Below are 27,272 nucleotides of genomic sequence, written 5' to 3'. Positions count from 1 at the left end.
TCTGTAAATAAAACTAAATTGTACACCGTTCAGTAAATGCATTGGAGAATTGTGCACTGTTCTGGTAAATGCATTGAAGAATTTAGGGATCAAAAAAGCCATCTCTTATTCACTTCCGGTCATTTCAAACTATTTTTAATAAGCTGCTTGCCCTTGAACCTCTTTAATTTTGTTTCTCATAACAAACCCTGTCAAGACGTCTGTTTCCTTCATCTGTAGTCAACATGTTTCCATGGAAACATTAGAACAGAATGTACACCTGCCCTCAGCTGTAGACGTTTCATCTTGCACTGAACATGAATTTGCTAAAGGAAACGTATTCATTGCATTCAGTGGTCTGTTTTTAAAACCAGCTCCCTTACACACATGCTTATTAGGTTAAGCCAATGGCATTAATCCAGACTTTCACGTATACAGAAGTAGTTAAAACAAAATTCAACACTACATATATTATCAGTGCACTCTATCCCCATCCCCTACCCTAATAACCCAATATTACAGCCTGTTGACTTAAACCTTGCTCTTCTCCAGCTTTTCTTATCGTTTTACATTGTAATGTCTTCATTTCTTAAAGCTGTCAAAGAAAAAGTACTTGCTTACTGTAGCATCTCTCTCACAACAGTCACTGAAAATGCTTTACTATATCACATGCAATTTATATCATGAAATGTTTTGAACGAATGCTATTAGAAAATGCAAGTAAAACATTTTTTTCCGTTTTATTATTATTCAAAACATTTATGACATGAAGTGGGTAATATGCCTTTCAGTCCTTCCACAAGTTTGTCAACAAAAGTCCAGTCTTTCTCAGCTACTACTTTTAAAGCAATATTTCTCAAATGTGATTGAAGCTTTATAGTTTGACATTTTTTTCAGTAAGGTTAGTGTTGCTGGTCTTCCTGTTCATCTCTATTCCAACCTGAGACACCTGTTCAAGTCCAATGTACTTTGATTCCTCTAGTCACTCTTGTGCTTCACTCTTGTGCTTTTTTCTGTCTCAAGTGTCTTCCTCAGGAACATTTTAAAAGTTTTCACTGGTAAAGTCTCTCTGAGCTTTACTGTCAGAAGAATGAGAAGCAGAGTCCTCCTGTTTGCTGGCTTACTTTTTGATGGACAAACTTTGTATTTCCTCCATATCCTCCTGCATCAAGAAATGACTTTAATCCTCCAGAAAAACAAAATTCTGAAGACAGCTTGAAAATCTCATCTGCCTGTTGCATTCTGTGATTGCTGGGATACATTTGCTTCTTTTGTGCCTGCTGTGATGCCTGTGCCCTGGCCCAGCAATCAAGGAGCCTCAATCCTCACCGCTAACACCAGAGAGGGCTTTCTCATATGAGGAAAGGATATAAAATACACACAGTAAAGTGCAATGTCCCTTAAGAACACACAGATCAGTCAGTCTAGGGGCTGGTTGCTCCCTTGCTCTCCAGGTCTCCAATAAGACTCCCCACTGGCACAGCTATAGGGTCCAGATCTCAGCCTAGCTGGCAAGCTGACCCTCAGTACCCTGTGTCCAACCAGTGCTTCGTGTCCCTGCCCAAGTAGCTGAGACACACACACACACTTTGAGAGAAGTATTTATACAACTTCACAGACACTCCTGGGAAAGGCTGACACAAATTCTCCAGCTGTGCCCCTATACCCAGACTGTATGGTAGTAGTCCCTGCCACCACCAGCTAATAATTATCAGATACCCAAAGACCCTTAAAAGGGTGTCCAGTTATTACTGTGCAGTATTACCCAATAGTGTAATTTAAGCAATCAAGGCTTATTGGAAGGGCTTAGTACAGGATCACTTATAAGCATGCGTTGTACTCTAGAGCTTAATTTATCTCTACATAAACCATCCACAGTTGAAAAGGGTTTAAAAATATTTAATAATAATTACTAAAAACACAAGGCAATGCTACTACACCACAGTGCTATTCAGGAGTTCAGAGATCACACAGAAACTTAAAATAATTCAGTAGTACAGTTCTGACACAACAGAAAAACACTTAGTCTAATATTTTCTAATTCCTTAGCTATTGCTACAAGAAAACATACTTCTAAGATAACTTAAGAGAGCATAAGGCAGTGCTGATGAGTTGAATATCCAGGATCAAAATGCTACAGTCTCTCTCTGAGCAATAGTTTTTAAAATCACTAAAAACAAATTCTGCTGGGCCCTCCCAGATTACATCACTCTCATTTAGTTCCCATTACATAATTTCTTTGACACTTGGCCTGGAGTTTCCAGGCCAGCAGGCTACATTATTTAGCAAGCCAACACCTGCTCAGGAAGCTACAACAATAAGACATTTCACGTGTACACTCTAGTAATTATTCCTTAAGTTTAAACAATAGAATGTGCTAGTCCAGACTGATTCTGAGCTCTAAAGATCAAAAGGATAGATTTGAAATACTTTTAACTTCAAAAGAAAGATTTGAAATACTTGACTTAGTTTTCCTTACAGCAGATAGCAATGTTGCTCCAATCTTGAAGTTCAACATTTTACATTTATATTTACAAATGACAGATAATTCTGTCTGGCTAGGCTGTCAGCCTTCATCCTTCTCCACCAGTCTTCACCCCCCCCCCCCGGAGACCTCAAGATAGTTTCTCAATTGACCCTTGAGAAACGCCGTTTGAGAGGGTTAGGTCTATGAGTATACCTCACCCCATTTCCTGTCTTGAGAGCCCATCTGCATTGGCATTGCTCCTCCCACTGCAGTGCTGCATTGACATATATGCTTGCAACCCCAGACTCCATCTTAGCAACTTGGCAGTTTGCTGACTGGCTTTGTTTAACCATGTTAGAGGGTTGTGATCTGTCATTACAGTGAATTTTCTTCCATACAGATAAGGCTGAAGTTTCTGCAGTGCCCACACTATGGCTAGACATTCCTTTTCTACAGCTGCATAGCATTCCTTCCTGGGTTGGAGCTTATGACTGAGATAAACCATTGGGTGGTCTTCCCCCTCTGAAGAAATTTGGCTAAGTACAGCCCCCACCCCATGGTTTGAAGCATCCACTTGCACAACAAATTCTTTGCTGTAATATGGACTGGCTAACACAGGGGCTCCTCCCAAAGCTACTTTAAGTTTCTGGAATGCCTGCTCACATGCTGGGGTCCACACTACCTTATCTGGCATGTTCTTCCTTGTCAGGTCTGTTAGGGGAGCAGCTATGGTACTGTAACTGGGGACGAGCTTTCTGTAGTACCTTGCTGTCCTTAAAAATGCCCTCACCTGCTTTTTGGTAATAGGTGCAGGCCATGCCTGAATGGCTTCCAATTTGGCAGGTTCTGGCCTTATCATACCACTTCCCACTCTGTCCTAGGTAGGAGACCTCTGCCATACCCACCTGACATTTGCTCGGCTTAATGGTCATCCCTGCCCTCTGTAGTCTGCCCAACACCTCACTGACATGCTGAAGGTGCTCTGATCAGGAATGGCTGTAGATGACAATATCCAGGTAAGCAAGGGCAAACCCTAAAGCTCTTACTAGGATATGATCTACCAGCCTCTGGAAAGTCGCTGGGGCATTCTTCATCCCAAAGGGCATTTTTGTGAACTCATACAAGCCAAACAGAGTCACAAAGGCTGACTTCTCTCTAGCACTGGGAGTCAAGGGCATCTGCCAGTAACCCTTGGTAAGATCAATGGTTGTAAGATACTTAGCCCCACCCAGCTGCTTTAGGGCCTCCTCTGTCCTAGGCATGGGGTAAGCATCCGACTGTGTGTGACTATCTAATTTCCTGTAATCCACACAGAACCTGGTACTGCCATTCTTCTTTGGCACCAGCACCACTGGGGAGGCCCAGGGACTGTTGGACTCTTGAATCAGCCCTAGTTCCAATATCTCCTGTACCTCCTCCCTCAGAGTTTGTCTGACTCTGTCAGGCACCCTATAAGGGGCCTGCGTAATAGGTCTTTGGGGTCCTATATCCACCTGGTGCTGCCCCAGGTGGGTGCACCCTGGTTTCCCAGTGAACATGTCCCCAAATTCCTGCAACACTGCTTGGATTTCCCGAACTTGGGTAGGAGATAGCTGCCGGGACATTGCTACCCCTTCCACTGAGGTGTCCGCCCGAGCCTCACTGAGATCACTCACCAGATCTCCCTCAGACTCCTTCTGCAATCCACTGCAAATGCTCAGCACAAGGGCCTCCCTATCATGGTAAGGTTTCATCATGTTAACATGGTACAATTTGTGCACCTGCCATCTGCCTAGCAGTTCCACCATGTAGTTATCACTTACCTTTCTTACCACCTTCTAGGGTCCCTCCCAAGCTGCTTGCAGCTTGTTGTGTCTGACAGGAATGAAAACCATTGCCTGCTGCCCCACAGCATATTCTCTAGCTCGAGCATTCTTCTCATACCACACCTTCTGTTGTTGGGCTTCTGCCAGGTTCTCCTGGGCCAAGCCCATGAATTCCCTGAGCCTTGTCCTGAGGTTTAGAATGTATGCCACAACAGACTCCTTGTGAGACTCGCTCACCTTCCCACTCATCTCGAATTAAATCTAGAGGTCCCTTCACCCTATGCCCATACAGCAACTCAAAGGGTGAAAAACTTATGGATTCCTGGGGAAATTCTCTGTAAGCAAACAGATGGGGCAAATATTTGTCCCACTCCCTCTTAAACTGATCTGCAAATGCCCGTAGCATGCACTTGGTTGTAGAGAGTAACCTCTCAACAAGACCATCATTAGTCTGAGGATGGTAGGGGGTGGTCTTCATGTGCTTCACCCCACAGGACTTCCACAGACAAGCAGCAGGTCTGACATGAAATCGGCACCTCTGTCGGACAGTATTTCTTTTGGGAAACCTACCCTGCTATAAATCTCTAACAAAGCATTTGCCACCTTCTCTGCCTCAATGGAGGACAAAGTCACCACCTCAGGGTATCATGTAGCATAATCCACTACCACTAGGATATACTTTTTCCCTATGGAACTTGGGGTACTCTGAGAACCCACAATATCCATAGCCTGCCCTCTGTAATGGCTCCTCAACCACAGGCAAAGTCATCAAAGGAGCTCTCACCTTGTCTCCTGCCTTGCCTACCTTTTGGCACTGCTCACAGGTCCTGCAGTACCCTGTTATATCTCTGGAAATTCCAGGCCAGTAGAAGTGCTGCATAATACGCCTCTTTGTACGTTTTATGCCCATATGACCTGCAAAGGGAATATCATGGGCTATGGCTAGAAGTTTCAGATGGTAAGCTGTGTAGACACTGCCAACTGCTATACTATCACCTTTCAGCCCTCCCTCAGGGATCCACTCTATACAGTAACCCTTTAGACTCTAGTAATTGTTCCTCAAGTTAAAACAATGGAAAGAATGTGCTAGTCCGGACCGACTCTGAGCTCTAGAGATCAAAAGGATAGATTTGAAATAATTTTAACTTCAAAAGAAAGATTTGAAATGCTTGACTTAGTTTTCCTTACAGTAGATGGCAATGTTGCTACAATCTTGAAGTTCAACATTTTACATTTATATTTACAAATGACTAATTCTGTCTGGCTAGGCTTGGCAGTCTTCACTCTTCTCTACCAGTCTTCACACCTGTGTACAGCAAATAATCATTTTCCACAAGTACTGTTAACTCCAATTTTCACTGCTTTGCCCTTATGCTAATGTTCCGTCAGGATCAGGGTTTTTTGCTGTTATGATTACATCTTTACTAATACAGGTCTCTACTGTTTTCTCATGGCCAGGTTCAGAGCATACCCGTAGTGTTCTCTTTCAGTTAAATCTTGCTGAGAATACCAGTCCAGTTAACTTTTTATGCTTTCATAGTTAATGCAGTCTGTTCCTTCCAGTTTCTCTGGTATGGCAGAAAATCGAGTTTTCTCTTAACTGTACCATTTTTTTCAACAGCTCTTGAGCAGTCGCATACTCTGCCTGCCTTTTCATTTCAACATCTGATTTTTCAGTTCTTCTGAGTAGCTGTTTAATGTTTGTTCCATTTTTTTCAGCATTTTGTTATTTTAGTTTATGTACTCTTGTTTCATTTATTTTAATCATCTCTGAGCAATTTTTTTTCCTCTAAATTACAAGAAACCATCTCTTGTAACAAAGCTTGAGCTTGAACTTTTTTGCTAAACAGCTGCAGGATTCTTTCTAGTCAGTGTTCTTGGCTCTGCTAGTTAATTTTCATTCATCTAAGTTTCTCCTTTGTTGGCATCCAGGTAGTGTACTTAACTAGCCTGTAATGGAATTTTACTAAAACTGTCAACTACTGGTCTTACTCTGTCAGCTACTTTTTTCACACTAGGAGAGCTGAAAATAAGCTGTTGCCCAGTTTGTTGCCATCTTGGAAAACCTTGGGTCTTTAAGCACTTTGTTTAATGCAGGACTTTGCCAGTAGAGGCATACTTGTCTGCCATCTCTACATGTTTGTGGATGCCCTGTCCACCATTGAAAGCACTTCTTGAATTTTGCATCTTGTACCATCCACAAAGCCATTTGCTCCACCTTGGGATCTGAATTTTGTCTTGGAAAATCTCAGTCCCTTGTATTGAACTAGATCATAAGTGTGTGGTTTTATTTTTTCTATTCTGGAAAACCATTTTCTTAATGACCATTACCTATGAAGCCTGGAGTTCCAAGAGACTGCTAATAGCCACAAGTTCTACACCATTTTTCCCTAGAACAGAATATATTTAACTAATCCATCTTTTATACCCAGAGTGGTTTGAGTTGACCCTGAACCTAACAATCTGCCAGTATTTTTTTTCCTGAACATCAAAACTAAGGAAAGGAATCTTACATGTCTTGGGCAGTCGATCATATAGTGAATTTTGTGGATTGGGTTTTACTGCAGTGTGCCTGAGCTAGTATTATAGTTAATATTTAAAAGGGACTTCTGACACACTGAGTACACCATTTCACTGTAAAATACTGCAACATAATCACAGCCATTTGAAATGCATCTTTGCCTTTTAGTGCAGTTACACAGACACAAGCTAACACTTTTGAAAAGAAAAGGTCTGAACCCATTTACGCAAAAGTGCAGTTAAACGAAAGTGCATTTTCGCAACTACTGGTTCAATGAAACAGTAATGGTGAAAAAACAGTAGTGGTGAAAAAACACTGCAGCACTGCATCATGCTACAGTGGGGATAAGGTCTTGGAGTTTATATAACGTAGAAGGGGTGTGGGGGCCACATCATGCTACAGTGGGTATAAGATCTTGGAGTTTATATAACGTAGAAGGGGTGTGGGGGGGTGCAGGGGGCTTTCCCCCTGCAAAAATTACTTTGTAGTGTTTTTTTTATACTATTACCGGTTCGTTGAACCAGTAGTTGCGAAAGTGCACTTTCAAATAAATGGGTTCATACTTTTCCTTTTCAAAAGGGTGAGCCTTTTTTTTTTTTTTTTTTGTTTTATTGGCCTGAATATAACCATAAAGACAAAGTAAAAAAAAAATGTATGGGTATTCAGAAGCCATGTAGCTGAACACTTGATGTCCTGAAGGTGTTATTTGCATGTATCCAATGCGTCTCCACAACAGGAGGTTTAAGGTATTGCACTGTAAGAACTCTAGCTTGTCTGTGTTTCCCTTGCAGTTTTTACTGAATGGCTTCTGTCTTTTACCATTTGGTATGCGTCTCCCAAGTTTTGTTGAATGACATTTCTTTGACAAATGCAGAGGGTGTGCTTTAATGTCGACTGTACAGATAGCTGAACAGTGGAAATGTTGGTGTGTAATGTTGAGACAGGTAAGTGGAGTTGGAGGGGTGACATACAGTATTTGAGTGTATGAGTTAAGATTAGATAGGAGTGAAGGTTAGGTTCTTTGTTTTTGTGTGCAAGTTTGTGTATTTTTAGGTTAGGTTAAGGGGATAGTGTTTGTGAATGTGTGTTTGAGTGTGTCTTGTGCATTGGCAGTCTTGTGGGAAGGTTTTCCTTTGAAGGTAAAGTGTATGATTAAAGTTGCAGAAAGGGGCAGTGTTAGGGTTAACGCCCATTACTAAGGTGGTGCAGGGGGGCCCTTTTTTTAGTAATGGGTGGTAACCCTAACACTGCCCCTTCTCTCAACCCTAAATCTTTATTTTAACCTTCCTACAAACCTTCCTATAGCACTGCCACTATTAAGATGAATTTGACGCTAGCATTATTGGGGGGGGGGGTAGTGTTTAATATTGGACGATAAAAGTTTTCCTTTCACAATATTTCATTGGATATTTTTTGGTTTCAGTATTGTGTACAAACATGTTTGAACTAACAATGTCAAACTGAAAATTAGTCATACACAATACAATGTATACTACAGAAATATATGTGTATTTTGTATATACACACATTTGTATTTTTTTACATATCAGTATATATAAAGTACATATTTTTTATAGGCTGTCTGCCCACCCCCCACAGACAGTATATCTAAGCAAACTAGAAACTCCCTAAAACAGAAAACTGTTTCAAGCAATCACTATTTTCACTGCAGAAAGAGTGACCAAGAGATTTCTGAGGACCTGTATTTTGAGGAAAACGCAGGACAGCTGAATGCATCAGATTGACTGTTATGGGGATCGGATTTGCCCTGCTGTAATCAACATGTACAAATATTCAAGGATGACATAAGCAGTTTGAACATTTCGCAGTACTGAAAATTACAGCACGTGTCCCCAACTCAGCGTCTGAACACAGCACTGACTGTGAGGGTCTGTCCCTTTCTGCCTGACCATGTCATTGCTCATATGAGAGGGGGATGGGCTCTGTTTCTGCACCAAACTCATTTGTAATTTACATAGTCACTCAGCATCATCTCATGTTAAGGCAGGAAGACATCACAGTATTGAATGTTTTGAGTGTTTATTTCTACTGAGCATGTTGCAGTGCTAACTGTTGGGGACAGTTTGGATTAATAATACTTAAAACGCTAGATATTGGGTGGTGTCCCACTTTGCTGACACATATAGTAAATTGACCTTACCAGTGTGGATTAGGGGAGTTGTCTTACCGAGTGTAACACTTCACAGTTAATGTTATAGGAGCTGTGCTATGGGAACTTCACACCTGATGCTGAATATCATAGGGTAGGAGTTTGATCTGTCCAGCTTTGTATGACTGCATCACAATGCCCCGTGTTACCAGGGATTCTGTAACAGGTCACAGTAATAAGTGATGTAGAGGATTCTGCACCAGTGCCCATGATTTAATCAGAGAGATGTTCCTTGATTCCTAAACGCATTACAGTACAGGCATGGATGTTACTTTGAAATTGGTGTTGGGCTGTTTCATCATGTCCAGTTCAATGTTCACCTGTGTATTAAAACACAAAGCGGTACTGAATGTTGCTGGGATGGGGTTCGCTGCTGTTTCTGAACATGTCCCACAGTTGTATAAGAACATAGTATGACTGTCTGAACATAAAGCACGAAGATGTAGTGTGCCCTACTATACTTAAACACAATGTTTAAGAAAGAATAGATAACTTTATCTCTGCCCATGGACATATCATTGATCTTACAGGGGTCGTGTATCCTGGTGTGTTTGAAGGCATCACAGTAATGAATGTTAGAAACTTCTGGCTTAAACGGTCAGGCCACAGGAATGTTTGGAAGATTCAGATTTTCAATTGCAAATATAGGGATCAGTGTCCAAGCTCTTTGAGCAGTAAAGGTGGGAGGTTGGTGGCATGGAGGCTAGACAAGGTCTTGTAATCTAGCATCTCATATCCCAGTAGGAGGCATGTACTTTCCTAAAGGACAACAATGAGAGGGGAAAAAAAGCCTCAATTAGAGCATCAGAATAAAAAATCCAAGCTGTTAACTGCTGAAAAAAGCTCCTATAATGGAAACCATTCATTAGAGTGTTGGGGTGTCCCTTAGTGGTCAGACAATGCAGTAAATGAGAGTTGGTGGCAAGACTAAGTTTTAATGTACATTATGGTAGTCATGGGGATGTCCATTCATGGTCAGGCAGTCCTGTTGAGTGGTAATAGAGGAACATTGTTGCATTGTTGTAGCTCAAAACGCATCATGGTAATTTAAAGTAACAGAGTATTACCTCACTGAGCAGGGCAAAACTGTACTGTTCCTGGATGTTAACGGGTTGTCTTGCCAGCATGCTTTCTTTAATATTGTAAAAGTTGCTTTAATTTGGCCAGACACAACAGAAATGGATGTGAGACTGATGTTGCCTCTTTGTGCCTTAAGGTACATAGTGTTGTGGGAGGGAAGGGTTGCTGTACTTTGTCCAAATGCAGCTCAATAATGCAGTTTAAAGGGGTATCTCACTGTTCATGTTGACAGCTGAGTAGTAGTTTCTACATTGCTGCTGCTGAATGAACTTGAAACATATGATTGGCATCCTACAGAAAGGCAGCTGGTCTCGTGATCCATTATTTGAAACGGTTACTGACAGTGTGAGCAGAATATTACCCTGGAGAAGTGATGTATTTGCATTAGCGTGGAGGAAGATTATTATCTTGGCCTCATTCTAGCCCCATTTGTGAATTCCCACTTCTGTGGCTTCTCTTCTTGAGAAGACCCTTCTCAGACCTTGAAAATGTCTATTAACTCACCTTCCTTGGGAAGCCCCAACTGGATCTTTGGTTGACCACGCGATTTCTGTATTTTCATTAATAGCTGTGGAACACATGTCCATGAAGTGTGGTCCATTTCCTTGTGGCAGCCCATAATCTCACTATTAGAAAGATGTACATGGGTAAAGGTTTCCATATGGATGACTAGAGGATTGCACATTTACTTTGCCCTTGTGTGTAGTTCAGTTACTAGCTAATGTTTTTGACTGGGGTTATCTAGTTATTCAGCTATAAAAGTACACTTGGTTGCTCTTTTTAAGTGCCATATTTGAGATTTTTTAGTGACGTCCCATTAAAACCTAAATTATACATGTTAGAAGTTAATCCTGCCGCAGGGTGGACCTTCATCTTGAACAGAGCTAGTTTTTTTCCTGGGAAATTTTCTTATTGACTATCATTTGTACCAGAATGGTCTGTGAACTACAGAATCATTCTCTACTGGCAGGTTGTGCCGAACCCAGCCTTTGTCAAACAAACACACATTTAAATTTCAGTGAATCTGTCTGAACTATTTTTCTTCCTATAGTTTAGGAGGAGAATACAGGCTGCCACCTGGTTAAGTAAACCTTGGCTCGAAATTGTCACTGTGGAAGTAACACCCTGACCCCATGTGCAAAAAGGGAAATGGGGGCTGAGGATGGATGAATGGATGGATTTGCTTTATTTTTTTGCAGGCAGGCTAAATTTTATCTAAACAGAGCTAAAGTACCAGAAAGGATGACCAACTTTTTAATTTGCTTTTCATAAAGCTGACCAGTAGTGTATAAAATTGTTTTCCCCTTGGCTCTCATAATGCAGTAAAGTACATTAAATCTGTGTAGGCTTATTCTACAAGGATGATGTCTATTTTAATTTCTTTAGGAATGTCACTGTCAATATTTGTATGGCTGCAGCACTGGCTTCACTTTACTGTTTTTCAAGGCACCATAAGTTAGATGGGATCCCTAGACACAGGTTAGCCTTTGGAGAGACAATTTTCTGTGATATTCAATGAAGAAGCCATCCAATTGGAGCAGCTGTGGACTATCCAGTGTATGGGACTGGGTCATGAGAAACACCAACGTTGTGTTTATCAAAACTTAACTGTTAATGCAACACACGCATCCAGTTCAACATTTTCCCATATTTTTATGCATGCTCCTGCAGATAGACCTGGTCAGTTGTACCAAAGACATTTGTAATGAAAGTATGCCCAAAAATCTTGGGGCTAAGCAGGCTTGTTTTGGAGCAATAGGGGGGAAGTGTGCATTATGGGAGGTGGAGGGACATTGAGGCTGGGAGAGATGGCTAGGCACAGAGATGACTACTGCCTGTAGTAATCAGTCCTGAAGATGGATCATGAAGATCTAATATTACGGTGAGTACTTAACTTTTGTTTATTGTAATGTTTTTGCATGCAGATGCCTAACGTAATCTGAGGTGTCCTCAGAAGTACATTTAGGAGCATGAGCTGTGGTTAGTTGTGTGAGATGAACAGAATTGTGCTTACTCAGCAATTCTCCTTTTTTGCAGGTGTTGATCTTATTCTAAACTCTCTGGCAGAAGAGAAGTTACAGGCCAGCTTACGTTGCTTAGGAAGACATGGACGTTTCCTGGAGATTGGCAAATATGACTTGTCTAAAAACAGTCCACTGGGTGAGATTATTTAATCTGTTTTGCACACAGTCTGCAGTGACATTGGTATATTTCATTGTTGGTGCACTTCATGCTGTTTTGCTAGGAATTGTTTTGAAACCTGGGATGATTAACATCCATGAAGTGTAGTCTGTAAGGGTGGGGCGTAACAGTTTTGCATATCCTTGGGTACACAGGCTACAAGTTGTGTGAAGAAATCTTTTGTTTTCATAACGTACCTGTGAGAACCTAATGTGTTTGCCATCACTTGTTTGTGATTCTCTGATTCTTGGAGGGTAGTCAGTCAAAGGAAGGCTGACCTACCCTCTCTCATGGTGTAGAGAGATTAAAGCCCCGACTACATCACAGCCGACCCGGTTTCAGTTAGCTGCTCGGATAAGTGATGGAGTGATGGGGAAAGATGGTAAATCCTCTGTTAGTGGCTCAGATGAATGAGTGGCAGGGAAATGGTGGTCAGTCCTGTGGGCATCTCCTGCAGTGATACCTAGTGGAGGCTTGGGACATCGCTGCTGGGAGTTGTAGTCCAAAGGGGAGGAAAAGAGTGGAGAAATGGCTGAGCTCTATGTTAGCAGGACAATATGCCACATGTTCAGTTTATGCACTGCCATGCCACCCCACCCACCAACTTAAGTATGGGGCCTGCAGATGAGGGGGAAAGAGAAGTGGGTAGGTTAAAGTGCAAAAAAAATTCCCAGCTTAAAGATCAGTAAAACCCCTCAAGGCACTTTTAAGATCCCTCCTGACACCATCTCAGTTTTGGGCATTGAACCCAGGGGGTTGTTTGGAGTGCAGGTAGACCCAGTAAAGGAGGATGTAGGGCACTGGGACCACTGTTTGTAACAGGAGAGAAAATAGAATTAAAAGAGGGTAGGCTGACCTTGTTAAACCGCTTTTGTATGGAAATAGATGCAAAAAAAATGTTGATTGCTAGCAGTATCCACAGAATTCTGTTTTAACTATTGCATGTTCCAGTTTGTGCTGGAATGTAAACTTCGAAGATTTAACCACTTTAGTCTATAACTTTTCCTCCATATTCCTCTAAAAGAGAAGTTGGTGTAGTTTGCAGACAGGTGTTCTCACCATGAGCTAGAGTAAACCCCCACATGGTGTCCAGTCAGGAAAGCTGCTGCATGGAGATGTCTATGCTTCAGATGGATTTAGAAGCATTTATGCCATTTTCACATATGAACAATTTAGGAGTTAATGGTGACATTACAGAGGTTCTGTAACACTCAACTCTTCCTCATTGTCTACGTTAGCTGAGAAATAGTGGGGTGTGTATCTACCGAGTATGATTTGGGTCATTCATTATTTTCTTTGGCCTGCAGAACAAATGTGGAATGTCCTGACCCAGAAATGCTGCATAATCTGATTTTCCAAAGAACACCACTCTACGAATAGGAAATGTGTGGTGTTAACACTTCTGCCCTTTTTCCATTTGAAGACCAAGGAAAAGATCCTAAGAAAGGGTGGTCACGTATTTTCCACATATCCTTCCAACCTCCACAGTAAAAAGTAACACCAAGAACACAGGACAAGAATTCATTAGATGTAGTTTTTTTTCTTTTCCCACATTTATTTTGGATAAAATAGCGTAGACCTAGAAGGAAAAGACTTGTGTAACCACATTCTGTTTGTATGCAAGAAAAGAGCAACATGGCTGTATGAAATCTTTGACAACTGTTACCTTCCTTGTCCTCCTCAGAAATCAGAGGACAGCTCAGCAGTCCTGTCTTCTGCTGTTGTCTCCCACCTTTGGGTTATGCAAGAAGCATCATGATGTGTCAAAGACTAGAGGTCACCTGTTCACTCTCCTTCACAAAAGGAGTACCACAGTTAGCAAAGTTGAAAAAAAGGTTTTGGAATGCCCGTTGGATCGTTCTGCCCCCATGTTTCCCATACAGTGTCATTAAAATTGAGTTCTGCATGGTGATTCTTTAGTTTAAGGTTCATGTCTTAGATCATGGTTATGACTGACCTCCACTTGTTCACATATTGTATTTGTAGAGGTTGCATGCTCATTGCTTGGCTTTATATGTTGCCTCTGTTTTGTTTTTGTTGTGAAAATAGTGTCTGAAAGTTGTCTTTTCACTTTGTAGATTGCTGCACCTCTGGCTGAAAGATAACTAGCAAGCCAGGTGCACTTAGCTGGTTAGCAAGGAAAAAAAGAATCTTTAGTCTGGAAAGTGATTAGCTCCTACCTGTACAGCATTATCACTCTGTGAATGGAAATGCAGTGTTCTGTTTCTCTCAGTGCTATTGACAGACTTGATGCATGTAAAAGTCACAAGATTGGGGGGGGTTTGTTTTTTCCTTTGTTACTCTGACCCTTCCCCCTGTCTGTGTTAGGCAGAGAATGTCATGGATACATGAAGGGTATCCCCAGACTGTGATGTATAGGAATCTTTCTTGCATGCACATAAAGCAAGGATGAACAAACACATGAAATGGAGATTGTGGAGTTGTACCAGTGACTGTAGGCCTCCAGTATCTTGCCTGACTAAAGGGCAGCCTAATTACATGGGGGGGGGGGCAAGAACTGCTTGGCATTCACTTCCTCACTATCCCCACCTGTAGGGCAACTTCACTAGTACTGGTGGGATTGCTAAAAAGTGTTTTTGGTCTCTACAGGGATGGCTGTGTTCCTAAAGAATGTTGCATTTCATGGAATTTTGCTGGATGCTCTCTTCGAGGAAGGAAATCGTGAATGGGAAGATGTTTCTGAACTTCTGACATCTGGTATAAACAGTGGAGTGGTACAGCCCCTGAAAACTACAGTGTTTGAAAGGCATGATGTGGAGGCGGCCTTCCGTTTTATGGCACAAGGCAAGCACATAGGAAAAGTGGTTCTGAAGGTAAGGAGACAACAGTTTTTGTTTAGAAAACTCAGGAAACATATGTACTGTGTGGACTCTTGCATACATGCACTAAACCACAATAGGGAACACCCACCCCTCAGATCTGCGGGTGGGGCAGCCACTTTACTTAGGGGTCTGTTGGAGTCCATTTTGTAGAAGCCCTAAATTGGGGGTGGGCGCTGTGCTATGCATTGTGAAGAGAGCATCTGTGATTAGACACTGTCTTGTTTTTGGTGCAGCCACTTTTCTGTAAGTTTTGTATATGGGGGGGGCTTTGACTACTGTATCTCTTTGGTTTTCCATTGTGGTTATATTAAGTTGGATAATAAGCGCTGTGTTGCCCTGAGATTTTCCTGAGGTTAATACCCAGCCATGAGCGTTTTGCTCCTCTGGACTTCAAGCTGTAATACCCAGATGCAAATCTATTTTCTGTGGCAGTATACCCAGCTCTGTAGACTACGTTCACAGCTAGTCTGTTGAGATTAGAGAAGTAGTCAGTTTATCCTTGGTATGCAGTCTGTCCTTGGTATGCAAGTGAATACAACTCTGTAAACCTAAAAGAACAAAATGGATAAAAAAATGTGATCAAATTTGATCAGAGGACAGCAAAGATGTTTTATGCACATAAGACAGACTGTTGTACAGACAAATTTAATACAGAGCCTGTGCCAAGTCTTTTATCCCTAGATATGCATGTGTATTTTCTCTATTATGACAGAGACAAGACTGTACTGAAAAATTAGCATATGTGCTCTTCATTTAGTAGCAGAATTGAATGGCTGCATAAGATGCAGTTGGCATTTACCATAGTAAATCAGAAATGAAAAGCTAAGTTGCAAAACCAAGCTGATGTTTCCAAGTGACAGTCATAATATACTTAAGAGGATGTAATATATTTTACTTATTTGGTGACTGGGTAAGACAAGCAGTGAACGTGAGCTACAGTGTCACAAAAAGAATACCATGGAGTCTAATCCAGAATATTCAGTTGTCTAAACTTTCAAAGTTGATTTGATAAGAATACTTCAGTACTAAATTCGAAAGCAACTAAATTTTTTTTACTGGTATTGTATCTTATGTTTGGTAAACTTGGCCTAGAGCAGCCACATTCAGAGAATAGATAAACATGTACTATAAGGAACAAAAGTGAAATGAACGCTTACTTAGTGATTTACGACTTACAGTGATATTATACTATGACTGGAGAATACCTTTATAAGTCATAGGTCATCCGACAGATAGTTAATGGTATGTAAGTTATAAGTCGACATGAGTTTAGGTCATACGTGTCATAAGTCAGGATATGATCTGGTAACAGCACTACAGCTGCAAGTTAGGTTAAGATTGACTTGAGACTTTCAGTAGCATTATCCACATTGTGATTTAGTACCATTGTAAGTGGAGAGTTGGCATATGATTTGGTTATACTTTTTACCTATTCTTGTGCTGACATATGACTGCTCAAGTAGTAAGTTGGCATATGAACAGGTGATGCAACTATTACGTTTTGACTGGGATGGAAGGAAATATTGAAGGCAGTGGCTAGGTATATAAATGCACATGTAAAGGAGGTAAAATAGTGTTCAGAGTGTTGAGGCTTGCTGCAGGTATGGAGTTAATGTTGCAGGAGTTGGCTGCTAATAAGGAAAACTGCTTGATTGGAAGGCTCTTGGCTGAACTCATAAATAGGAGGATGAGGTTACTGTCCCATATTAGTTTATATATTCTAGAAGAAATAATGTGCAACTTGGCCAGTGAAAGTCTATCTAGAACAGTACTAAGTGTGGGATGAGCCCAGATACTTGAAGCAGGAGTTGCTGCATCTCTGAAGTAATTAATGTGGTGTGAATGGGGGGGTAAAATTTTAGCTGTGGTATAAAAGACCTGTAGGTAGTTGGAAGCCACGTAGTCCAAGAGGCTGTTGAAAAGTTTAAAGCTGCCCAAATTCCCAGTTGCCCCCAAACACTAAATGACTTGCACAAGATCGCATAGTAGACAAATAAGAGATGATGGAATCAAACCCTGTAACAACTACAGCTGTTAACCTCTGTTTCAACTGCCCAATTGGCCTATTGGTTGAGTGCATCTGGGGTCTCTGCTAATAAAGTACTAGAAAATGTAGGCACACCTGAAATGTTGCTTAGACCTGATAATGTAAGAACCAAAGCAGTTAGTTCCATCTTTTTTCAAGCTTATAAGTATGCTTTTGAATCAGCTGTCCTGGGGTCCATTTACCAGACACTTGCTCCTACCAAACCGATTTTATAGTTTTCACAAAACTTGATGAATACCAGTACAAAAATCTATTGAGACCAGCATTTGTGTTCTAGAAAGTGGTTGGATGTCTGATTTTGCACCAGTGTTTAGTATGCTTTCCTCTACTCAGAGTAGAATCTCAGCCACTGAGAGAAAAGGCACATGTTTCTTCCAAGGACATTTTAGGCTTTGAATTGCCAAGTTCTCTTATCAAGTTTCAAGGTGAGCTCCTCCAGGAGAGTGAGTGCATGTTGTCAGAAATCAGAGTTTTGAAAGGTAGTAGTAGTATGCAGATAAACTTGTACCACCCCACAGAGTTAGAGCATCCAGTGTATGCCTGCAGCAGGAGATGGGGATAGTGATCCCAAGACTTTACTTGACTTAGGTTCAGCCTGTGCTAGTGATGTGCTTCTGGGTAAAGAATTAGATTTGAGCTCTTTACATATACAATTTAAGAAAGCTGAAGGTAGATGAAAAACTGTAGAATCTGCAAAGCGGTTATTTTGCTTGCCCATTCTGACAATGCAGTACAAGTCCTTATTTAATGTGGTGCGTGTTTAACATTTTAGTGATCTTATTTGGTTAATTTTATTAATGTCTTTGTTTGATTGCAAGAACGTGTATGGCGGCTTGCTGTTTTCTGTTCCTAGAAATTATCCCCTAGCAATCTGGTGGCTAGTATTGATTATGCTTCCAACCTTCTTTCTGTTACCTTTTTCCCATTTCAGGGGTTACACTATTACCAGTCTCTCACTCTGTTTTTTTTTTTTTTTTTTTTAAATTGGTATGGAAGATGAGTTTTACAAGTTAAATTCTGGGCTGTTTGAATTTATTTGGGTGAGACTGTTTTAAGATGAAATGCTAATTTGTTGTCCCATAAGGCATTTTCCATACATAGCTGTTAGGAGACAGGTTAACAGTTTCCATTAAAATAAAAAAAATTGGTGTATGTATAATGCAAGCTTAATATTTACAAATTAAATCAAATACATGTGGCCATATTTGCATTTTCCATAAAGTAATATCCAGATGTTTGTCATGTGCATTATCCAGGCACATAAAATTATGATGTCAACAATTTTTCAGTTTGTCTTGACACATGCGAATGAAATGCTCCTTTCTTGCCTGTTGTGCTTCTGCACTTTCTTGGAAAATAATCCTTAGTCATATCTTCATGAATCTCATATCAAGTTGAAGGTGTTCTTGTACAGCATATTAATTGCTGTATTCGTGTATGTCTAGTACAGCAGAAATATTCCGTTTCAGCCTGACTTTTAAAATCAACGTAGAAAAATGTATATAAAATCTAAAGACGGGTGCACATTATGTTTTGTCTTTTGGCTTTTGCCGGTAAGGGGATCGCCACAGCGGAACTCCGGTCTGCTAATGATTGGCAGTAGATTTTTTACGGAACGCCAAGGTGCCAGCTCGACTCCCAACCTTCAACAAAGGCACGCCCATTTACACACGCATATCTTTCGAATGCTACCCAACCGTGGGGAGGACATGCAGACTCCACACAGAAGGCACTACCAAGCCCAGCCGAGAATCGAACGGGAGAACCTCTTGCTGTGAGGTAACAACGCTACCGCCGTACCAATTATGTAATGCTGTAAAATCTGAATGTTTACTGATTTCGAACACTTGTCAGTCCATTCATGGGTATGTATCTGGTTCCTAGAGACTAGATAAATGTTTTTAATTTACTAGGGTAGTACACTGATCACATCTGCCTAGTGCTATTGGCACTGGTGGACCAACTAGCATATTGTGGGGCAGTGGAAAGTCCCTGTGGCAAAGTAAGGGAAAGGATTTTATTCCCATCTTTTCTAGTTGCAGAGAAAGATGTTTTTTCTTAGACCTATTTTAGATTTGAGGCTGAATAAATTTCTAAAGGTGACTAACTTCAGGATGATGGTCTCAGTCTACTTTTGCCTGTCTGGACCTCAGACGTGAATTTTCATAGTTCATCCAAAAAGTAGCCCAGATAGTACCTGAAGTTCAGAGTGGACCAAAGTCAGTACTAATTTCCTTATTCTTAGATGTTCCTGCTGCCCTAGAGTATTTACCAAGTGCCTGGACCTGTTTGCATTATTGAAAACACAGGAGGTACACACTTAGATAAGTGGCTGATCCATTTTCCATCAGCAGGAATGGGTATGGCAGTAATTGGTGCTTGTTGTGGTACTTTGACTGCATGGGTTTTTACCTGAACCATGCTCAGTTTGCACCATCTCACTTATCTGAGCTTTTTCCTGAACGTAAGAATTCTTATTCACAAGATATCAATAATCATCCGAGCAAAGCAGGATAAAAACAAGGAACAAGCTTTCATTTCCAAGGACAGAGCTCTAAAAGCTTGCTTTGTGGTTCTGTAAAAGCTTCCACAGCTGTCAGAGTTTCCTGTAAGTTCTAGGACATGCAGTTTGGCTAGGTGAGACAATTAGAATGGAAGGGGATGCATGTATAGAAGTCCAGTGGTACCTCGCACATCTCTGGTAGCAAACAATGTAGTCATTCCTATGCCAAGTGATTTCTCTCATCAGTTCTGTTAGGAATGTGTGCTCACTGCAGCTCAACAATTGGAACTGAACCGGAGTAGGCCCATAGTAGTACAGCAGGGAGTGCAAACCTTCACCAAGGGTGTCTCTGACCTTGCTTGGGAAAGGCACACATTTAATGCAGCTGAAAGTTCAGAAAAGACAAAGACATGTTGTGTAAACATAAACTATCTAAATTATCATCCTGAAGGAGATGATTGCATGTGTATAGCCAGAACGGCATTGAGATCAGTTTTAAAATGGGTATGCTAATAGTGGTGACGGGCATCACCATGACATAGTGCAGCACCCAGACTTAAACAGCAGTCCATGCTGGTCATGTTGGTATGAGTGGCTGTTCAGGTGGCTTTGTATTTCCCAAGTCTGTTGCATACCCTTGGCCTAAAATGTTGTGGAAGACAAAGCAGTACTACTGTCAAAAAGCCATGAGTAGAATGAAGACTCTAAAGTCATCTTTTGTCTTATTCAGAGAGAATTTCACAAACTTTCAGGTATGGACGTTCTGCTCTAGGCCATATGCAGGGAAGCATGAGCCATGAAATGCCTTCATTATCACATGGGGTTAAGTCTGCTATATGCCTTATCACATGTGCCTTTTATTACAGGGTGCTTCAAAAGGGCAGTATGGACAGGTCAAAGTCCTCTTAATGGACTATGTCTAGCCAAGGTGACTGGTTCTGTGTTAATTCAAGTGGCTGAAGAGGGTCTTTCCAGCACTGGAAGCTTTAGTGCAGTGCAGTCTGAAGAGCTTTGGCAACAAGAGCAAAGGCAGCCTGATACTTTTGAAGGATAAGCTATTGGTAGAAATAATAGAGCATCATACCAGAAGCCAGAATACCCAACACAAGGCAGTCTTCAGCAAAATACAAAAGATTGCCTCTGTAGCACTCTTAAAAATTGAGTTTTCCTGCAAAGACATTAGAGCAAGAAGTTCTTCAATATTTAAGAGCTCTAAGCAGCTTTTTCTACGCTTTCATTAAGGTGCATCTCTCATCTGTTAGTAGTCTTCTAGATTCTTTTTTTTTCCTCTAGTGCTTCCCCATTCCCCCTGCTGGCTATTGAGCCTCCCCGTCAGAGTTGAGCCCTTTCATTCTCTAGTGCTGGGGAATCCCCAGATCCACTGAGCTCAGAGCCTGTCTGGCAGAGCTGCCACTCTGGCAGACTTGGGGGGGGGGGGGGGGGGGGGCTTGGTATTTTTGCCAGTATCCTGTCCGATCATTTTTATGCAAGTACCTAAACCTGCTCCTGGATGGGGGATGGGCAGCCAACATCACCATAACGACTCGTGTCCTCCATATGTGACTACATGATCCTGTACATTTGTTAATGAGGGCTTCCACCAGACAGTGACTTGATTAGCCAAAATCCCATCTCTACAATAACCATTGCACTGATGCTGCTCCTCCTTCTCCTGTAATGGTTTATGGTTGTGTCCTGTTATGCTTGGCCTCTGTCTAGGAAAGGCACACCCATTATCTCCTGCTAGTGTCAAGTGCCACTAATCCATCTGATCATTTGAGCTGTTAACCGGGTTCTGTCCCCCTGTATCTCAGGTGCTGGCTTTATCCTGGATCCTCTTACGCTTGCACTCACTGGTTAACCTGTTCCTTATTAAGGGCGTGTTACTTTTGAGACAACCTAAAAAATAATCTGTGCCACCTCCATGGGATCTCACCTTTGTGATTTACAAATTAATCTTAACTCACTTTTAGCTAGTTTCATTAGTGGCTCCACATTTCTGTCAGTGTTCTTCCTGGTGGATATCAGTTTAGCTAAAGGAATATTAGTTGCAGGTTCCCACGTGTGAGCCTTGTATGGTATTCCACAGAGATAGGGTAAGCCTGCAAACTTTAACCATTCCTTCATGCCTGTAGTAGTTTCTGAACTAGCACTCAGCAGTGTTGTCCATCTTCCTGCCTGTATACCCAGAATAAGAAAGGATATTACTTTCATGTATGGAGGCAGCTTAGATAATTTTATTGCATGGATAAAGAACATTGTGCATACAGACCAGACATTTGTCTGTGCTTGGAAAAGCAGGCAAGCTAGTTTCCAAACAAACCCTGCAATAAAAAGTCTATGGGAGCTATGGTCAGGACACATTCCACTAAAACAGTAGCAACTGCAAAAGCCCAGGGCATTTCAGAGTTATTCGGGTTTGTTTTCCATGCATTATAAGCAGCTCAACATTCGGAAGCAGAGCAGGATTTGGAAAAGGCCTCACCAAAACAGTTGATACTTAACAGGATAGGCATTTCTACACTTCCCTTTTTTTCCAAGTTCCTCAAAACCTTGTCTGATGGCCCTTGACCTGCAATCAATCATCAGTTTTGCTCTGTGGAGAGAAGAGCCAGACCTTCATGGGCCTGTAAGCCTTTTTAATCCTGCTTCAGAATCCTCGTGAGTCTTGTGTTAGGAAGTGGGCCAGGTCGCTGGTTTTGGGGTGGATACCTTCTGTCTTATGGGAGTACACCCTATAGCTGCTCTTCTAAGCTATGCTATCAGTCTGCTATTGGGAAACGTACCTCTGCATACTGAGTTCCCATCCATTTCTAGTGTGACTGCACTTTAACAGTGCATGCTCAGAGTCCAGTGGGTGGTAACACCTAATTCTCCTGCTATGTCTTCCTTGTGGTGAGCCATAGATGCCTTTTTCCCCTTAGAACAGGCAAGTTAACAGCATCCTGTCATCCTGTCTTCCCCTACCAGCTCCTGCAACAAGCATTTCTGCATCTTTGCCCATGTGACTCCCCAGGCTAATCCACTACATTTGCAGTGATACAATGATTCTACCAAGGATCATCTAATACTGCCTAACCTCTATATATTAATTCTTAACTAACAATGTTCTATTCTGTTCATATTTACTTATTCATCTCTGAAGACAGTTAAACATTTACCTACATACAAGTGGTATGCTTCTGGAATATAATAATTGTATCTATATATATATATATGGGCACTGCGGTGGTGGTGCTGCGGTAGCGTTGTCGCCTCACAGTCAGACGTTGTCCTGTTCGATTCTCAGCGCGTCTTCTGTGTGGAGACATAAGTGAATGGATGTACCTTCGTTGAAGTTTGTGCGTCAGGGCCGGCAACTCTGCACGTAAGAATCTTTTGCCAATCATTAGCGGACCGGAGTTCCGCTGTGGCGACCCCTAACCGGGGAAAAGCCGAAAGACACCACAACATACATCTGTGAAGAAATGTAAAATATGTTCTTGTATAATATTGTATGTATTTAGGAGAAAGTGTAATTCATAAAATTATGTTTGTTTTTTAATTGGAGCTTTTCTCCACGGGCCTCCACTGAAAATGGACCTGTGTCCAGTCGGACTTTCCCGGTCAACAAATGTAAAATAAAATAAATAAATTTTGGATAACTATGCCTTCCTAGTTGCTCCTGGATGTGAAAGGCACCTATTTTGCAGTCTTGTGCTCAGAGCACACACCCATTTGCCTAGGTTTAGTTCATTCTGTTGCCTTTTGACTTCTCTGCTATGTACAGAGTATTCACAAAATATATGGTATCAGTATTTGTTCACCTCAAATTGAGAGTGATTAATTCATCCTTCTCCATATAGGCATTCCATACAATCCTACACCTCAGTTCAGTGCGTTCATAACTTGGAGATGATCTTGAAGATCCATGAGTCCACCCTAGAAACCTTTATCCTAGACAGTGGAGCCTTGCTTCCTGACTAGATCCAGCAAGTAGGTTCATAGGCAAGTGCTAGGTAGTCTAAAGACCATTACAAGCCTAGCCGGTAAATCTCATTCAGAAGGTTCCCTCCAGTGTTAAGGAGGCAACCTAGGATCAAGTGGGGGGTATACTTTGAGGTTGTCCATTCAATTACCAGGGTTTAAACTGAAGGTGTCGTGTGCTGCTCTGCTCAACAAGCAGTGAAAGTTTTTTCTGGGGGGGGGGGGGTATAAATATTTCATGCTAGCATATTTTCTGTAGAAGACTTGACTCCTTTAACTGGGTACTTGAGGAACCATTTGTCCTCTAAAAGGAGTAGGAAGTCAAGAAATGTCAACATTTTCATGGGTTGAAAAGCTAGATACATTTTCCATACAGACGAGTCTATAAGAGCAGGTGGAGAGGGCTGCTAATATGTGCAAATTAACTGAGGGTGTTGAAGGCATGGTTCTTTTTACTTAACCTTTTATGGGTTCTCAAATCGAATTTTGTTTAGACAGATACACACCAGAGGGAACAATTTCAATGCTGGGTGTAATTAGATATGGATAAAGGGGAATTAAGAGCTTGAATCTAGATGACATGCATTTGGAATCAGATGAGCCAGATAAAATGTTTGCCAAACTGCTTTGGATTTGTGATGGCTAAGAAATATGGAATTTAGTGAGTGCTCAGGTCCCTTACAGCAGTCCCTGATTGGAGGATTGTATGTTGTGATATGGAAATGTTTTGTTTACCAAAGTGAACTGCACTACATTTTTTCTCAATTTGAGACCACTGTTCTTGTACCAATTAACATAGTCCTATGCAAGTTGGAGCAGTTGAGTCACTGAAAGATTAACGCACTATAGTTGTCTACAAACTTAAGTATAGGCTGGGATTATTGACCTGACAGTCTGAAAAATAGGTGCCAAGTAGAGTATGTATTTAAAGTTTTAAAAGTAGGCCTTTTGCTGATTAATACTTAAAAACTGGACACACTTTTTTCATTTTAAATGCATTGTATCTTAACTATCACTGTAAAAAATGTTTATAATTTTTCATGCTGTACTGCCATTGTGCTTGTGTCATGGCTGAAAAGGGTCTTTGAACCAGTCCACCCATCCAGTTATCAAACGGATAAAATAAAGTGCTGTTTTTTTCTGTGTTGTAGGTCAGGGAGGAAAAAGGATTCTCTGAAAACTCAAGGCCTGTGTCTCTCTCAGCAATGCCTCGTACTTCCTGTCCCTCATACAAGTCCTACATCATTACAGGTGGACTTGGTGGATTTGGTCTTGAGCTGGCACTCTGGTTAATTGAGAGGGGAGCACGTAAACTGGTCCTGACCTCAAGATCTGGAATTCGTAATGGTAAGTTTGGGTAGCGAGAGCACTAATTACTCTAGTATGAATTTGCCTCAGTACCAGTAACAAGGCATGACTGAATACATGACGTTGTGTAGAACATTCACTGTATAATGCTTTTGTATTGCATGCATTACATTAATGTACATGTAAGGTACTACTGTTTATGAAAATTGTAGCATAGGTAAAGAGCTGACCTTTTTACTTCCTCCCCTCTCCTGCCACCTCTCCTCTTTATCTCTACTCTCTTACTTCACACTTTCCCTTTGTGTTGGGTAACTATTCTCTCCCTACTAAAATTGACTTTAAGTAAATTTCTAAAACTTATCAATAATATAACTATTTCTGTTACATACGATGTTTACCTGAACTTACTTACCTGCTATGTCTTTGTCTGTACACCGGTTCCTGAACATACTGTAATTGAGGTTGATTTGCTTTGTTTAGTATTGTAATTTTTGTACTTCTTACTTGTAATGTAGTAGATAGCGGAGCTTTTCTCCCCGGGCCTCCACTGAAAATGGACATGTATCCAGTTGGACTAGCCCGGTTAACAAATGTAAAATAAAAAAATAAAATAAAATAATGTCCTGTAGCAAAAACTGTTTATTGTAATCATCACTAATGCAATATCATTCCTTTTTTTGGTGGGTGGATATCCAGTGTAGACATCTGTCATTTGGCTTTGTCTTGCAAAGATTTCACACATCCCCAGAGTGGAACCGAATTCCTTCCTGGGCAGAGGGCATCAGTGTGATGTTTGCACAACAGAAGAGTAGCCCAAGTCTTCATTTTCTTTTTTGCCACTGCATTTTTGTTAGCTTCTTACTATAAACTTTCAGAAATCAGTTCTGATTCTTAGGTTTGTGCTTCTTGGTTGCAGGATCCAGACCATTCCCATGCTGGCATCTCTGCCTCCACCAAAGGCCGTCTCTCGAATGTCCTTTTTTTAGTTTTTTCTTCCTTTGGCTTCAGTCACAGCCAGAGATTATCTTGGGGTTCCAGGATTCATGGCCTTTAGCATTCCTATGCTGCCTCTAACCAGACTCCATATGAGAACTAAAGTGGTTCCTAAAGTCATTATGGCTTTGGCACTGTCATCCACTGGATTTCCTAGCTGCCATCTTTCCATGCCTCAAACTTGAGTTTCAGTGGTGGGTTAATCGGCTTTCTGTAAACCCAGGACTTACCTTTCAACCCCCATTTCCATCTCAGGAACTTTTTTGATGCCTCAGACTGGGGGGGGGGGGGCTCCTTCAGTTTCCTCCAGATCCAAGGTTGGCCTCCTTATCAGAGGTCACAGCACAACATAAAGGAGATGAGAGCTCTCCAGGCTTTTCATTCCCATTTCTTCCAGGGCCTTCCAAAGTCTTCACAGACAGTACCACAGTGATGTGGTATATCAGCAAGCAGGGGGGGGGGGGGGGGGCACTGTCCTACCTTCTTTGCAGAATTGCTCCTCAGGTCTGGGATGTAGCCTCCCAGTATCCGTGATGCCTTCAAGCTGTCTGCATTCCTTCTGAAAAAAAATATAGTGGCAGACTCTCTGAGCAGGTGTAGTACACAGGCTTATGAATGGATGCTTCACAGAATGTTTCTGGACATTGCCCATCTGTGGGATACTCCATGGGTAGATCTTTTTGTCTTGCCTTTGAACAGACAGCTCCTCTCTCCTGTGCTAGAGTCCCAGGTTCTCTGGCTTGGAAGGAGGGCACGCTGTCTTTTCCCTGGAAGGAGATGTTTCTCTATCCCTTCCTTCCCCTTCCTCTGATTTTTAGGGTCCTGCTTAAGGTCAGTCAAAACTACCCAAAATTGTGCCTGTGGCTCCATTTTGGTTCAGACAGCATTGATTTCCCCCTTCACTTAGCCAGGGGCAGTCAACACAAGTTACCTCACAGGATGGAACTTCTCATACAAGGCAAGGGTCTCTCTAGCCTGTCTTGTCCACCCTTCAGCTGATGCTGTGGGTGATAATTTTTTACCCCTTTTGGGAACCTTTTTTTTCTGAGGACATGTTTAGGGTTCTGCAGGAGGCCAGGAAACCCACTACCAGGAAGTCATGTTTGTCCAAATGTCTGGTGCCTTTCTCATAAGCAGGGTCTATTTTCTGTGGGGATCTCTCTGATTCTCTTATTTTTGTGAACTGTTCCATACTGGGTTAGCATATTTAGTTAAAGCTCACCTTTCGGGTATTTGTCTGCCTTTGACTGCTCTTGCCTCTAGGTTTGAGGTCAATTTCTTAAAGGTGTCATCCTTACCTGGCTCCCAGAAAGCCTATTTCACCTTCCTGGGTCCTCAGTTTTCTTCTCGAAAAATTGACTTGAGCTCCTTTTGAGCATGCAATTTCAGCTTCTTTGCAGTAGACTAAG

The 27,272-nt window shown here is 41.6% G+C and overlaps 1 protein-coding gene across 1 annotated transcript in view; it reads left to right on the top strand.

Annotated features, from left to right (window-relative positions):
• Positions 1 to 27,272, top strand: part of FASN (fatty acid synthase) — a 1,281,817-nt gene that overhangs the window by 951,580 nt on the left and 302,965 nt on the right. The window contains exons 31-33 of the mRNA XM_044068230.1: positions 12,060 to 12,182; positions 14,814 to 15,037; positions 24,714 to 24,909. Coding sequence (XP_043924165.1) covers positions 12,060 to 12,182; positions 14,814 to 15,037; positions 24,714 to 24,909 — 543 coding nt within the window. The remainder of the gene's footprint in view (positions 1 to 12,059; positions 12,183 to 14,813; positions 15,038 to 24,713; positions 24,910 to 27,272) is intronic.

Source organism: Protopterus annectens, chromosome 4.part0, assembly GCF_019279795.1.
Source record: "Protopterus annectens isolate FY-2018-M chromosome 4.part0, PAN1.0, whole genome shotgun sequence".
Taxonomy (NCBI): Eukaryota; Metazoa; Chordata; order Ceratodontiformes; family Protopteridae; genus Protopterus; species Protopterus annectens.
This window is presented reverse-complemented; position numbering and strand designations above follow the sequence as displayed.